The sequence below is a fragment of the Festucalex cinctus genome, chromosome 5 (assembly GCF_051991245.1).
Source record: "Festucalex cinctus isolate MCC-2025b chromosome 5, RoL_Fcin_1.0, whole genome shotgun sequence".
Taxonomy (NCBI): Eukaryota; Metazoa; Chordata; class Actinopteri; order Syngnathiformes; family Syngnathidae; genus Festucalex; species Festucalex cinctus.
The window spans coordinates 31,700,682-31,715,809 of NC_135415.1; the positions used below are offsets into that span (position 1 = coordinate 31,700,682).

The window sequence follows — 15,128 nt, forward strand, 5'->3', positions numbered from 1 at the left end:
TTCCGACCAACAAAATCATTTTACGTTTGACTACCGTCATGAACAGTCTTCTCAATGAAGAATTATATTGTGATTCATTGTTAGTTTTTTTTTGTGTTTGTTTTTAAGCTACGTTTATCTCCCATTGTTTTTTTCTACATTTATTAGTGAGCACGGAGCAACTGTTAATAAATGAACAACATAGGCTACGTCAACTATAAACATATATTTATGCGAGGATTTATTGTAATCGACTTTGCTCCTCGTGCCGTGTCTGTCCTGTCTGCGGCTTCTCATTGGCCGTCAGTGGGTCGCTCTCCTCAGTGCTGAAATTGCAGCTCGCTCGTCGTGATCGTGTAAGCGGCGATGAGGCCATACAGAGCGTCGGGAAATAAACACCAAAATGGACGATGATCTATTCCAGCTGAGACAGTTGCCGTGAGTGAAGGCGCCTTGTGCAATTTGTCATTCATTGTCTTTGCATCTGATCGACTGTTTGTATGGTGAGCTGGCGGCACAACACAATTAGCTGACGTTGTCTCAAAGCGCCAGCGTCATGTGATGTAAACCGATGTGAACACATGAAGACGACCTGGGGATTGTGCTGGATGAAATCGTCAAAACCATATTGTATTGTGAAAGCGTGTCATCGCATGTGCGTGTCATTTTTTCTGCAGGAGGCCGTTTTGCTCTGCTCAATGATGACTTCTCTACCTTCATAGCCACACTCATGTCTGTATACTTCATTTCAACCTTGTCGCCGGTGGCCTATTGGGTTGCAATCAAACATTAAATAGGCTATAATAGAGTTCAGTCTGTTTATTGAGACACGACAGTATGAGCGACATTTTTTTGATATTGATTCATATGCATTGCTAAAGAATACAATTTTATTACACACATCTGAAATAAATGTGCTCAAATTGCCTTAAGTGCTCATTTTTATTGACAAATTATGACATGCATCTATGTGAAAACACCGATGTTATTGATTTGTCGTAACGAATGATTTCACAGAGTTTTACATATGTTTGGTTCCATATGCCCGTCCTGCCTTTGCTCAAGTAGACTTATAGCAAGCAGACCTACTTTAGCACCTTTTAGAAATGTGAGAGGAAGCCAGAGTAGCTGGAGAAAACACTGGCAATATCATCTGCAGCATGTAGAACGTAATGTTGTGTACTGTAATTACAGTGGTCGGATATCACTGTCACTTGTCAGTACTTAACTGCTCATTATAAGCATGTAGGAGATTGCACAGTCCATCTGTGGAACACTTGCACATTTTGCAGAGCTTCAAGTATTATTGTCACATATTTTGTTGTATATTCTCATTTATTGGCATGAAACAACATTCAAGCTAAGCAGTGACCTTTTGACATTTGTTCTCAGCCTTGCCTTAGTCTTAGTGTCGTCTTGCAATTGTATCCCTCAGCCAGCACAAGCAGCTGAATCAGGTCAGATCCAAACATCAGAGTGAAAAAAAAGACAAAGAAGAAGCTCATTGCTTCTTTTGATGCTTCAAACAGGACCCGTTTTCAATAGAACTAAGTGAATTGGCAGTCGACATTTTGTTTGAGAAAGATTTGACATTTCATTTCTAGTGTCGTCCGCTTTCGTCACACGGGCGAGAGCACACGCTCAGAAGATGATAGCGAAAGTCGCGACCCCCTTGCAGCGGTGCGGGCGGCAGAACCGAAAGAGATGATGCGGTCTGTGGCCCTTGCAGATGGAGTTCCTGTCCCGCGGGAGTTTGCCAACCCAACTGACGGTAGCGAGTTGGTCTTTGTCTCTGCACTTTGATGTTGTGCTCTCTTCACATTTACAAGCGATTTCATTGACTTTGTTTAGACACATTCATGGTGGAGGATGCGGTTGAGGCCATCGGCTTTGGGACCTTCCAGTGGAAGCTCTCCATCCTCACTGGTCTGTCCTGGGTGAGGACTTTTCTACCACACATTATCAGATTATATTCTGCTTGATGTACGTTTTTGACAGTGACTATTGTGACTATTGTGCTTAGATGGCGGATGCAATGGAGATGATGATTCTAAGCATCTTAGCTCCACAACTTCACTGCGAATGGAGACTACCTAGTCTGGAGGTGGCACTTCTTACATCGGTAAAAAAAAATCATCATCAGTCATATCAGTAGTGTGCTTCTTGCTCTGTGAGCTCCTCCACCTAAAAGTCATTATAGTGTACATCTCCATAATTATTCATTAGAAAATAATTTTGAATATCATAAAAGAGTTATTTGTGAAATATACATTTTACAGATTGATTAAACCCATAAAAGCGCCAATCCTCCAATTTGTCTTAGTTTTTTGTTTTGTCTTTTATAATGAAATATAATTTCTTGAAATGCTGAATTTGGAGTTTTGGGGGTCAAAATCAGTTTGTGTAGTGAATCTATATATACAGTATGTGTTTTTTATATTGAAGCACTGAAATTATTTTGTCAATATTCAAATTCACGCAGATCCATCTCTATATGATGCTATATATATATATATTTATATATTTATATCATTAAACCTACGCAGCCATAATATCTGAAACTCATCTGGTTTTTCTCCAGTATTTGAGCGTGTTTCTGTGGAAATTCTCGTCCATTCATCCAGAAGAACATTTGTGATGGCAGTCATGTCAAAGGTCACTGTTGCCCTTGAAATAGCATCTGTTGGCATGTTACCATCTCTGTTGTAGTTTATCCCAAAGAGGCAGAAGTCAAATTGTTCCACACCGTACATGCATTTAAGACATCTGGATTGTGTATTGGGACAAAGTCGTGCTGGGACAAAAAAAAAAAAAAAAAAGCTCTTCACTAAAAGTTGGAAGCACAGAATAGTAGGTGTGGCCAAAAGTGTGTTTAGTATGAATACACTATTGTATTAAGATGCGTGCCATATTGTTTGTGTCCACATGGTGTATTTGTAACGCTTTTTTTCTGACAAAGTTTGTCAATTGACACAGGCGGTGTTTATTGGAATGATGATCAGCTCCTCCCTTTGGGGAAACATATCTGACAAGTATGGAAGGAAGACAGTAAGTACAGTTTCTTTTTGTAAGGTCGATCACTATAAACACGAGTGAGTGAATGTGGTGTTCATTGTGTTTCATCATTTGCAAATGGTTGCTAGGGGGAAGCTAATGTGGTTGCTTCCGGATAAATATATATCTATCTATCTATCTATCTATTTTTGAATTGCATTTACACCAAATGGCCAAGCTCATATTGATGCATTTAGATTTCCCCAAAATGCTTCCATACTGTATCATTTTTTTCATGACTGCGTTTTGACACACAGGGTCTGACAATGAGTGTGTTGTGGACGCTGTTCTACGGTCTGTTGAGTGCTTTTGCACCCGTCTATGGTTGGATCCTTTTCCTCCGCGCTCTGGTGGGCTTTGGCATCGGTGGAGCCCCGCAGTCGTGCGTATCGTATCCCTCGTCCATCCATTTTGCACGAGCAGCCATAGCAAGAAAACAAACAAAGAGTTTTGGTTTCTCTTCGCTAGTGTCACACTGTATGCTGAATTTCTTCCCATGAGGTCCAGAGCAACTTGTATCTTGCTGATTGAGGTTTGTCCTGTCCACGTCATCTGTCTGTCCCGATGATTACGGCGAGAATCTTCTCATTTCGCTACTTTTGCCCCGCAGATATTCTGGGCACTGGGCACAGTGTTTGAGGTCCTTCTGGCTATTCTAGTGATGCCTTCTCTGGGATGGCGTTGGCTTCTCGGCCTCTCGACCGTCCCCCTTTTCATCTTTGCCCTCTTATGTTTCGTGAGTACAAAGTCAGTGTCATTTCACCGCTTTCTCAATTGTTTGACAAGAAAGGAGTCGCCTTCACAAGTGAAACTCCAATTGATGAATGCCCGTCATTATCTTTATGGGGGCTCAGGTGTGCTTTTAGCAAGCTAACCTCAGCACTCGACCTTGGCCACGATGTCGTCTTTACATTGCGCATGTTCATTAACAAGCTTTGTCAAGACTCAAGAACGAGACTCTTCATTTTGCCGGCAGTGGCTACCTGAGAGCGCTCGATACGATGTGCTGACGGGGAATCAAGACAAAGCTCTGGCTACCTTGAAGCGGATTGCCATGGAGAATGGAGTGCCCATGCCCCTGGGAAAACTCATCGCAGCCAAACAAGTCAGTCAGGTTTCTTCGATTCCTGTGAGTGTTGTACGCAAATCTCTTGCTTTCTTTCTGTTTTGTTGATCAGGAGGATCGTGGGAAGATTCGGGACTTGTTCTCCTCGCACTTCCGCTGGACAACACTTCTTTTGTGGTTTATTTGGTAAATAGAGCAGACGGCGTCATTTCATGCTTTCCTTGTCCGCAAAAAAAATCCTATGAGCTTCATGAGCACGTTAAGTTCAACATTCCCATTTTTGTGTCTCTTGTCCTCAGGTTTGCAAATGCCTTCTCATATTATGGCCTTGTGTTGCTCACCACAGAACTCTTTCAGGAGGGAGGTGCTTGTGGAAGTGAGTGACTCCACCACGTTTTACGTTTTAATGCAAGAAAGACAATGTTTTTTGCTTCTTCTTTTTTTCCGTCGACAAGGGTCAGCAACTTTTTTGAAGTTGAGAGCTGCTTCTTGGGTCATCATTTTATTGTTATAGCTTATTTTTTTTAAGCCTCTGAATATGTGAATGATTTCCCACAATAATTAAAAAGCACAACTTTTTCGATAAATCTCTGCCAGTGTTTACATGTAACTTCTACAACATTCCTAGAAAATCATAATGTCCCAGCATTGGTGAACTCTTTTTCAAACATGCCCGCGGGCTACTTATGTGGTCCTTGGGGGTGACATGGTGCCCTTGGGTGACCTCTGTCCTTTATTGCCCCTGTACAAGTGAAGCTACAATAGATGAAAATGGAGGACCGCCACCATTGTTCCTTTACTCAGAAACATGTTTTATATCCATGGAGCAGTTTAGTTAATTGTGTTAGTTAGTACTTTAGGTAATAAAGAAAAAGAAGCGCCATTTTCTAGGATATGAATATGTGACTGCTTTGCTCCGCAGCAGTCACATAATAACTGTCATCTTGGAAATACTAGCGTCATCAAAATGACTCAACTAGATGGGAGTATTGGTGTATTCTAGCACAAAAATGAACTGATTGAAGCTGGAAATGTGTTGTTCTTCACGTCCCTCTAGTGTCCAAAGGTAATAAGATGGAGCTCACGTGCAGCTTGGAGTGTAAATATTTGAACAGCGATGACTACAAAGACTTGCTGTGGACAACGTTATCGGAATTCCCAGGTCAAATAAACAAGCAATTGACTTTTAACTTAGATATATATACAGTATATACATTTTCTCCATTAGCCATTTAGCAAACCACACATGGAAGGAAATTAATAGTTTTGTGCCTTGACTAGATTGTGTCAACTTGTTGAGGTTATGCATTCGTGTTCCGCAGGACTGTTGGTGACTTTGTGGGCGATCGATCGCTTAGGAAGAAGGAAGACGATGGCCTTGTGTTTCCTGGTCTTCTCTTTGTGCATCATTCCGCTCTATGGTTGCGTGGGGAGGTAAAAGGAGAAACTGGTGATGAACATGTCGATTTTTGTGGTCAAACTGTGTCATCGTAACAAAGCTCGGCGTGGCTTCTCATTTTGTTACAGAGCATCCATGACGGTGCTGATATTCATTGCCCGAGCTTTCATCGCTGGAGGATTTCAGGCTGCCTATGTGTACACTCCAGAGGTGAATTACAGCGGTGATGTCGACCACTGAATAGGATGTGAAGCAAATTGATGAAAGAGAAGTCAGATTCTTTTCCGATGTTCTGCAGGTGTATCCAACTGCAACCAGGGCTTTGGGCTTGGGAACAAGCAGTGGCATGGCGAGAGTTGGTGCCCTCATCACACCTTTTGTTGCACAGGTAGCATCTTCAAAGTTGGCACTTTTCAACAACAACAAAGTAACCGTTTTCTGCTTTCTCTCGCAGGTGTTGTTGGAGTCGTCAGTTTATTTGGCTCTCTCGGTGTACTCTTGCTGTTGCCTGCTCGCCGCCATCGCGTCTTGCGCGCTGCCAATTGAGACCACGGGACGAGGCCTGCAGGAATCCAGCCAACGGCAGTGGGGCCAGGAGATGATGGGCCGAGCCTCTTCCTCGCAAACCTCAGGGCCAATCCCACATTCCGGCTCCGCTTCCCTGGGCTGAGTGAGCGATGTTCCAGTTGATTAAAGTGAAAAGGACAAAAAAAAAAAAAAAAAGCTGCAGCAGCTTTTCGTGTGCGTCTCACGTCCCATTTACAGTCTAGGCACTGAAGTGACTTCAGAGAGGAAGATGGCACAAAAAGTCTTCAACCACCATTGCCATCCATTTTGCCACTGTATACGTCAACAGAAGAATAGGTGATAGCAAGTGAGGTCTCAGAAAAAAAATGATGCAAATAAGGGGAAATGAGCTACAGGCTTAGAAAATATAAATATACTGTAGCTTCAAAAAAAAAATCAACTCAAAAGAGCCTTAAAATACATATGATATTCACCTGGAAAACATCTACTTTAGTTGTGTTAGTTGTGATGGGCCTCAGTTCAATCTCACCTTTAAAAAACTAAACAAAAAAAAGCTTCCATTCATTCATTGCAGGCTTAAGAAAACAGCCAAATAAACAATTCTGTTTACATCATAATGATGGTGCCCAAGCGGAAGCCTGAACAATTTCTTTAAAAATAAATACATGTAATAAACACAATTCTAGCAGCAATATTAATTCATTTCATGATCATTTTTTTTGATGAAATGTGTTGACACTTATAACAGAGTATTTAGTATTTGTTAGCCTGCAATATTTCTTAAATATGAGTCAAAAGAACTCGCATTGCGCTGAGAAATACGATTGGGTTCAAGTATGGCAAAACAACTTTTTTTTTTTTTTTCATCAGGCTTAATCAGCCTGATTTAAAAATAATAAAGTGTTGTTATTACGATACTCATGTAACTTTGTTGGATTCTAAACATCAAAATAAACACGGTCATTTCATTTTACTATCCTGTACCTCTGTAAATAATTCATCAAATCCGGTTTAGTTTCTTTCGAAAGAAGTGATATGGAGAATGATGTATTTTTGCACTTATACTATCAGCTATGCTTTATTTGAAAAACAAGCTGTTGGTTGTTAATGTATTCAGTCTTCAGATGTAATGTACATTGAATCTTGTGAACACAAACAATGTCAAATGTACCACATCATGGCAGTAAATAATCTTTATAAAAGAGATGATTTGGTGTTATTATTCATTACAGGGATTTGTAAATTTCACATTTAATGTTTAGTTAAGTTCTTTTAAGCATGAAGCTTATTTTTGGTATTTTGAAGTAAATCACAATTGCCCCTTACTATAATGGTAATGACATTATTAGGTTCCGATTTGCTAAAAACAAATTCACAGGTGAGCTTTGAGTTCCTTCCCCTTTTGCTGCAAGATGTGACCAAAAATCCTGGCTGCTTCCTGTGCGCAGCCTCTGCAAATGGTCAATCCGAAACCTCCGTGGCCATAGTTGTGAATCACCTACAGGAGCACAGCAACTTGGGACCAATGTTCATATCCGGAATTATGACCAGATGTTTTGAATGAATTACCTCAACCGCAGTGGTACCACACAGTATCGTCTCTCTCTCCAGTCGGACTTTGGTTCGGGCTGGCCTGAGGCCGGTCCAGTCATCGACGATCTTGGCATACTGTGGCCACAAAATGCAAGAAGTACATGATTTTTGTTGATAAATAGATGAGATCACGCCATTTCAAGACCATCCGCAGTTAACGACAGGCATATAATGATTAAATCTTGTCTTTGACACAATGGTGATGGAATTATTTGATCAAATATTGGGTGTTTTGCTGGTTATTTTTCTAACGTGGAAGTAAAACGGCAGGTTCCGTAAAACCCCGCCTCTGCCCGTGCTGTTGCCGCACACCCCTCCGGTCCGCAGCGCAAAAGTTTTACTTGTAGTTGACACAAGTGTCAGCCCGAACCTGTTTTTTTAAGACAGCCCATCGTCATTGCACTTTCGCAGTACATATGTGACGGATAATTGCTCGCTATGAATTCATTTGGACAGAATGTTTAGAGAAAGTTTTTAGTGTGTGTTGAGTCTGAAGGGGCGTTGCGAGGGTGGGGTGGCTCGGCACGTAATGACGTCATAAAGTGAGCACTCGCTCGGTTGCTCAGGTTGGGATGGGCTGCTGGTGCTTGGAGAGCAGAATGACCGAGAATTTCTCAACACTTTGGTGATGTTTTTTATTGGTGAGGAATTCGCATTTTAACATGGCTAAAAGCTCCCAAAAGTTGATTTTTCAAGTGACTGTCCCTTTAAATGAGCCATAGCAGAAACCAAAATGAAATTACCCATGCAGATAGTTAAAAGAAGGAACAACAACAACAGGAAAACAATCAAGCAAACTGGAACACAATGTACTGCATGTGATATTACTGCTACGTTGGGGCCATTTCGCCTCATCGACTGTCGTCTTTGAAATACATAAGATGGTGTTGGAATGTTCAGATTCTTAATATACTTTACAATAACTCTATGAAACTGCTGATTGTGGGTTATGTTCTTTTTTCGGCTGGATTATTGTGCCTTTTGTTCCAACTTGAACAAAACAGCTTTCAAATGAAGAAGGCAGCTGTGTGCTTCCAACTTTGTGAAGTGGGATGACAAGCATTGTAACATGACATTACCCTGAGACTCGGCTCCAGCTGGCAAGCCTTTTCCCAAATGTCTTTATGATCGCTATAATCGTTGCTTTCATTCCAGTTTCCCCTCTGGAACACCCCCCCGACTGCCACGTGACGACTCCTGCAGAGAAAAACACAGAAGAGAGAACAAGCGTACTACATACACATCAGTAACTTTGCAACCTCTACTAAAGTGGGTGCGATTGTATAAGACATTTCTTTGTGGACACGTTGCGGGCTAAGGCCTTTCATTACATGCATCATCTGAGAGATACGGTATATGGAAATTAAAAAGCGCTACTTAAAAGTCATCGGAAAGCCTCTTTCATGCTAGCATTTTCCCAATACCAATATGTATATACATATCTATATATATCTATATATATATATATATACAATATCAAAACCAGTATGGCAGGTTGAAGTAAAGGTTGAACGCCCCACTCAGTGTGAAAACTTCATTGTTGCTGATGTCGTCTTGTCATACGAAAGTGAGATTGGGACTCATGCAAGTGTCAGAAATGAAATCTGAAAGTGGCTTTGGAGTGCAGCAATGATGTCAGTGTCAAGTGACCAGAATTACCCTGGAATGATATACGGTGTGTTGTAAATCCCTCCAGTGTGGGTCAAGATCCAATGTTTCAACCATGGGGCCTCCACCTAGAAAATAGGAATATGAAGAAGCACGTCAGAACGTTTTCTACTCGACCCAAACGATATGCACAATGAGTTTCCGGACCTTAATTATCTGTCCCCGGCCTGGTTGGAGCTCAGGGTCAGGCTGGAGGTCACCAGCTCTCACACCAGTACAGTTTATTATCACGTCAGCTCCGTTTTTACACAGCTAAAACATTCAACAAAATGTTATGTCTACATGTCTAAATATGTCTACAATTATTTCAACCCTGGCCAAATTTAGAGCTAAGGTTTTTGTTGTTGTTTTCTAGCTGGAGTTACGCGAGGAAGCGCTGAAGGACGAGTGACGAGTGCTAGAGACATTGATGAAAAGTATTTGACTTTTTCATTGTCTTTTTACACTTTGAAACGCATTCACATGCTTGAGCCTGACACGACAGTCTTTTGGCCTCATCTTTAAATATTCCTGATATATATACATATCTTCCTCTTTTACAACAATATTGGTAATCCTAATTTATTATTATTTCTTTTCACCATTTTGTATTGTATTGTAAAGTTTGACAACTGGTTTATAGTTCATTATAAATTGTGATTGTTTTTTTTGTTGTCATTTTTGTTCAACCACCCAGGAAACTTCTTGACATAAATCTTTGACTATTGTGCCACTTTTTCTTTTGTTATTTCCAGCCAAGAGATGAAAAGTCATTCACTCATCATGATTTATATTCTTTGAAAATGTTGTGACGACTCATTGTTTATGCACAAGTAAACTGTTTCAAAAGCTCACCTCTGTAAAGGAGCCAATCTTCCGGTGATGAAATTTGACACCACGTTTTGCCAACCTGAGGCAGACACCAAACCGAATATTACCGGTAATACCAGAACACATGCTAATTATGATGCGTTCAGCAAGTCATTTGGATGCCACAGTGTGACATGTCGGATGGGTTGTTGTCTGGACTGTGTGAAGTATTTTACAGTGTTTCCTAATAAACAGCTTGCTGGGATAAATCATTAACGAAAAAAAATACATGGCTCGGAACTTCACATCTTACAGTAACTGCTTTCTACTCACTTTGCATCAATGACACTCGTGTGGAAAGCCGTCACTCCTTGACAGTTGACAATGGACTTATTTGAGTCTCTTATCTACTGTCCAGATTTTGCTTTGATGATTCAGGTCTTAGTGGGCCATATGAGGCAGTGAATCAAAGTTCAAATCTGTGTTCTCCATTCATGGCTTAATGGCTTACTAAATTGTAAACGGCTACACAATAGTCTTAATGACCTTTGTCTGGTTCAACTCAGGTTACAACAAAGAGGTCAAATTTGATTTAAAAAAACAACAACAACAACAGCTTATGGATGACGACATTGATATGAACTGAAATGTAAGAAAACATTGAGACCTCATTTGTGTCCACACGTGCAATAACTCACCAGTCCATCAGCCAAGGTAAGTATGTTTTACCTTCCAACATGAGAGCAGTGTTGAACCACCCATAACTTAAAAACAAAAACAGGTGTGTTAGAAATTAACTCAACCATCCATTCAAACATTACTGTAGTTTTGCAATCTCTTTGGGACGTGCCAAATGCTCTGGAACAAATTAGGGCTGAGCTTTTATGCTCCCGCTGTGTTTTGTAGTCATGTGGCAGATTGTACCTGTAGCCAGGAAACATCTTCAGCTCTCGCTCTGTCAGTTGTCTGAAGCCCAGAACTATGTCTTTAAAAGTTGGCTCCTGTCCACAAAAACAACACATGAGTGAGGGCTGATTTTGTGTCTATTGCACCGTCCTAAGAGGGCGCCAAATTAGAACTGATCTCAGTGTTTGCGATTTTAAAACACCCTCATAAAATCTCAGTTATTGTTTTAGGACATTCATCCCTCAAAGTTTCACTATCAGAGCAGCCTGTGACTAGATATTCCATGATATTACTCATAAAAGCATGTTCAACTTGAGCCTTGTTGTTGTTCATGTCAAATGCGAGGCGTTACTCACAGGAGTTGCTTTTGTGCAGAGATTGTAACCGGATTGTAGGAAAATACCCATTTTCACACACTCTGGTGAACGGAGACAGCTCACCAAGTAGTCAAAGGTCTGTTTACACCATTCCCTGAAGGTAAGGAGAATGTAGCATTGAAACGAGAAGAAGAAGAGTCAAAAAGAACACTCGTACCTCTCTTGAAGATTGCCCTTGTCATTAAGATAAGGCTGCCAAAGGCCTGCCGCTCCATCACTGGTGGTCAGCGGGGTGAAGCGGTCTGCATACACCTCAATGATCAGTGGAGCGACAATGGAGTGATACTGCTCATAAATGCTCTGCGCTGTGGTCAGACCAATGACTCCAGCACCTATTACGGCCACACGCATTTCTGGAATAACAGAAGAAAAATAAGTTACACAGTAACAGCGGAATCCCTAAGTGTCAAAAGTCAAATGGTGCAGTTGTTGTTCTTTTCAAGTCAGCAACTATTTCACTTGTCCCCATTTTGGACATGAAGGATTCATCACAGGGCACATCTCTACCCGTGGAGAAACTTAGTTGTCAATGAACCTAACATGTTATTGAAATGGACATACAGTACCAAGTCCACACAGAAAACTAAATACAAAGTCTATTATCCTGGGTATTCATTATAAACAAGCAAAGTAGTGCAGCGCACCAAAACAACAAATCATTAACATGCATTGGGTGTGGCAGCTCAAATAAAAAGCACAATATTTTGGCACGTAGCATTGCTCTGATCAGGCGATACAACAGTTCGAATGTTCTGTAACTAGAAACTAAAGCTGAATGGAACTATTTTGTCCAGTTCAAGTTCGCAACCAGAATAAACAAGCAAGCTGTATCGCATTCCTACTTGCTGAACTTGGAATTTCTGCAATTAAGTCGCTCTTATAGTTGGTTCAACTTTACCGTCAGTAAGTGCAGAAGCCGAGCCCGACCAACGTGCAAGAAGTGACTGAAACGAACGCGACAAGAGTGCAATGCAGACTGTCAAACGGGCGATGGGCGGAGTCGAGCGTGACAAAGTGACGCTCTCGAATATCCAACCGAAAACTAACTTGACTGCGACAAACTAATTACAAGAGGTGAACTTTTGCTTAATTTTTGTGTTTGCCAAAAATAAATTATCTTAAAAAATGTTTTCAAAGTGTTATGACTTTTTTTGTGGAGATTTCTTTCTTTTTCACATTGTTTATGTCAAGTGGGTTGGTGGGGAATCATAAACAAACTCCAATCAAGGCCAGTGACGTGCACCCCTGTCGATACGAATGCAATCTGGGCGTGCGTGACATTTTAACTCATTCACTGCCAGACATTTTAGGAAATTTCTCATTTCTATTAATAAAAATTGGATGTATATAGATTTTTTTTTAAATGAGATTCACATGTTCACACTTTCTGATTTATTCATTTTGGTACCCTTAATGTCTTCTGCCTGTCTGTTATTTTTGAGTCAGGTGCGCAAACTATGACAGCAAGTAATGTGCAAAGGTGTAATGCAAAGCTACTGTAGTACAGTACCTTTGCAGTCAAAGGAAAAGCATGATGACGCGAGGTCGACGACTGACGACTCTCTCCCGCCCTCCCAGGCTCGCCTCGCAGTCGCCGCTTCCATCTGTTCATTCAGCAGGCGCCAAGCGGATCGTTCGCCCGGCGGCAGCAAGCTAGCAGCAAGCTAGCAGCACTAGCGGGCAACTCAGCAGGCCACGACGGCCGCCGGTGCATCTTCCGCCGCCTTCCGGCCATGGCGTTAGTTACTCTGCAGCGGTCCCCGACCCCCAGCGCCGCGTCCACCGCCAGCACCGCGACCACCACTGCGGGCGAGGTCTGTGTGCTGAAGGGCTACTGGGGCGGATGTGTCGAAGCGAATGCTCGGTGTGTCGTGGGCTTTATGGAGAGATGCTAGTGAGGGCAGATGTTGCCGGATGCAGGCCGCTTTTGCTGGAAGCCTCAACGAGCGAGCGTTTGTTGCCTTTTAGCCCAATTAAGCTGCAAGCGAACCGGTGCTTCCATTACCTTTGCTTACGTGGTTATTGATACCAAAATAACAAAGATGAGCCTGTGCTGGAATCCGAAGTAATGTAGCCAACGTTAGCTAGTTCGTGACTAGACTGGCTAGCAGTGAAAACGACGTTTTAATTTGATTTGATGAAACAGTCTTCCCGACACAGCCTGACTGACGCGGACAACAGCAAAGCATTTCCCATCGAAGCTGTCCTTCATTCATTGTTTGACACGAATGTTCGAGCTCGTGAGACATCCGTGTTACATTTGATGGCTTGGCTTGTCATATTCCTCTTTTGAAACGGCTCTTTTGGGCAGTGAGCAGACACTTGTCGAGTAAAAGACTTTCAAGACTTTTTTTTGTTTGCTTGTGGTGAGCTTATCCGGTTGACTTGGCATTTATGTTTGGCTCAGAATGACAGCAACTTGCCATTTCGATTTTAAACACAGTTGTTACCCTCGTCTTTACTGTCGGATGGGGGCGCTATTACCAAGTTTAACAACCACCGATACTAAAAACGTCCAACCATTTATTGAGACGTTTTATATTTTTCACTAATTAAAATGACAAAAATCTCTCTCTAAGCTTGTAAACTACAGCCAAAACAACACAAATATTGTTGAAGTAATACCTTTCAGTTCTCAGTTTTTGTTTTGCATCTTACTCATTTGTGATTCCTGGTGTATACTAGATCAGTTATAACAATATCATCTTTTTCATTACAAAATACAGTCATGTTTTGGCCACAGCTATCTTAAATCAACAACAAGTGCTGTTGTAATAATCTTGTACAAATACCACAGAGAACTCTGTTATTATAAAGTAGTTGTTCACATTTGTACAGCAGTCCCCGCTTTTATTAGATTTAGTTTAGCAAATTCAAAAAAAGACATCTGTAGCAGTTGGCGCAGCCTGCAGATGTCCGGTGACATAGAACAGTAAAAGCTGCTGCAGCTATGATGTCATCGGCTCGACGAGGAGTGGGTGCAGTGGTGGAGTACTACTGCAGGAAAAGAGAGCATCAACCGAAATCTAACGGATTCTAATGTTGAGTAGCTCGTGTTTTATGCCTGATTCATCCTATTTGCAATCCAAGAGTGTAAGATGGGAAACAAAATGTTATACTTGCATAATAATTGATCATAAATCCTTCCCATCTGCATATACCGACACCTGCCACTCCAATAGATACGGTTGTGCAAAATTGTTTACCAAATTATTACATAATACTGAAGGCGCAACAATATATCTAACACATCAATTAACATAGGAATCGATAAATAGTTGATTATCGATGATAAAATTGGAATGTCGACCTCTCAACAGTAAATGTTGTCTAAGTTGTACCATCTACCATGAAAGCAGTCTGATTATATTTGCACCCCCTTCAAAATAAGACATTTGCAAACACATGCTTTTACTTTGGAAAACAATGATAAACATTTGTTGCCCCTTGTATGACATGTTACAGACCAAACCAGGAACTGAATCATAATTAATATGTTAGTGCATTTTCTGCACTGTCAATTTGAAATAATGTTTTTGAACAAAGGAGTAGAAATTAAAAAAATGTTGCTAAAAATCAGATTCATTGATGAATAAATAAAGTCATTAACAGATTAATCTATCACAAATATCTCAGTGTAATCAAGACATTCTTTTTGCTGTATTTCAGGATTTTGGGAGCGAAGATGAGCGGCGGATGAATCAAAGGTAAGATGAACGTCATACTCGAGTCACTTCCACATCGAGACACCACAGAGGAGACGACATTC

The 15,128-nt window shown here is 41.2% G+C and overlaps 3 protein-coding genes across 6 annotated transcripts in view; 2 read left to right on the forward strand and 1 right to left on the reverse strand.

The window, feature by feature from the left end:
* svopa (SV2 related protein a) lies at positions 1-7,232 on the forward strand. Its single transcript, XM_077521489.1, has 16 exons — positions 1-417; positions 1,584-1,750; positions 1,831-1,916; positions 2,003-2,101; positions 2,956-3,027; positions 3,291-3,415; positions 3,502-3,565; positions 3,644-3,769; positions 4,010-4,138; positions 4,212-4,285; positions 4,399-4,475; positions 5,157-5,261; positions 5,422-5,533; positions 5,627-5,708; positions 5,797-5,886; positions 5,953-7,232. Exons 1-16 carry the CDS (start codon positions 383-385, stop codon positions 6,166-6,168), a joined length of 1,659 nt encoding a protein of 552 aa, XP_077377615.1. The 5' UTR covers positions 1-382; the 3' UTR covers positions 6,169-7,232.
* Positions 4,398-13,568, reverse strand: LOC144018875 (D-amino-acid oxidase-like). Of its 3 annotated transcripts, none has more exons than XR_013283547.1 (12): positions 12,870-13,568; positions 11,517-11,712; positions 11,339-11,453; positions 11,001-11,077; positions 10,775-10,840; positions 10,122-10,176; positions 9,435-9,539; positions 9,279-9,355; positions 8,699-8,816; positions 7,596-7,694; positions 6,500-7,524; positions 4,398-6,338 (listed from the first exon to the last, which is right to left on the reverse strand). XR_013283547.1 is itself a non-coding variant. In XM_077521492.1 (11 exons), the coding sequence occupies exons 1-11, from the start codon at positions 12,961-12,963 to the stop codon at positions 7,399-7,401; spliced, it is 1,128 nt and encodes a 375-aa protein (XP_077377618.1). In that variant the 5' UTR covers positions 12,964-13,568; the 3' UTR covers positions 4,398-7,398. The 3 variants fall into 3 exon arrangements, 1 of the variants encoding a protein (XP_077377618.1); XR_013283548.1 differs by lacking the exon at positions 12,870-13,568 and adding an exon at positions 12,258-12,521; XM_077521492.1 differs by having other exon boundaries at positions 4,398-7,524.
* Positions 12,808-15,128, forward strand: part of ssh1a (slingshot protein phosphatase 1a) — a 17,081-nt gene continuing 14,760 nt past the window's right edge. The window contains exons 1-2 of one of the 2 annotated variants that reach the window (XM_077521484.1): positions 12,808-13,173; positions 15,029-15,066. In XM_077521484.1, the coding sequence (XP_077377610.1) occupies positions 13,093-13,173; positions 15,029-15,066 (119 nt within the window). In that variant the 5' untranslated portion in view covers positions 12,808-13,092. The remainder of the gene's footprint in view (positions 13,174-15,028; positions 15,067-15,128) is intronic. The other variant, XM_077521487.1, reaches the window with a different exon arrangement.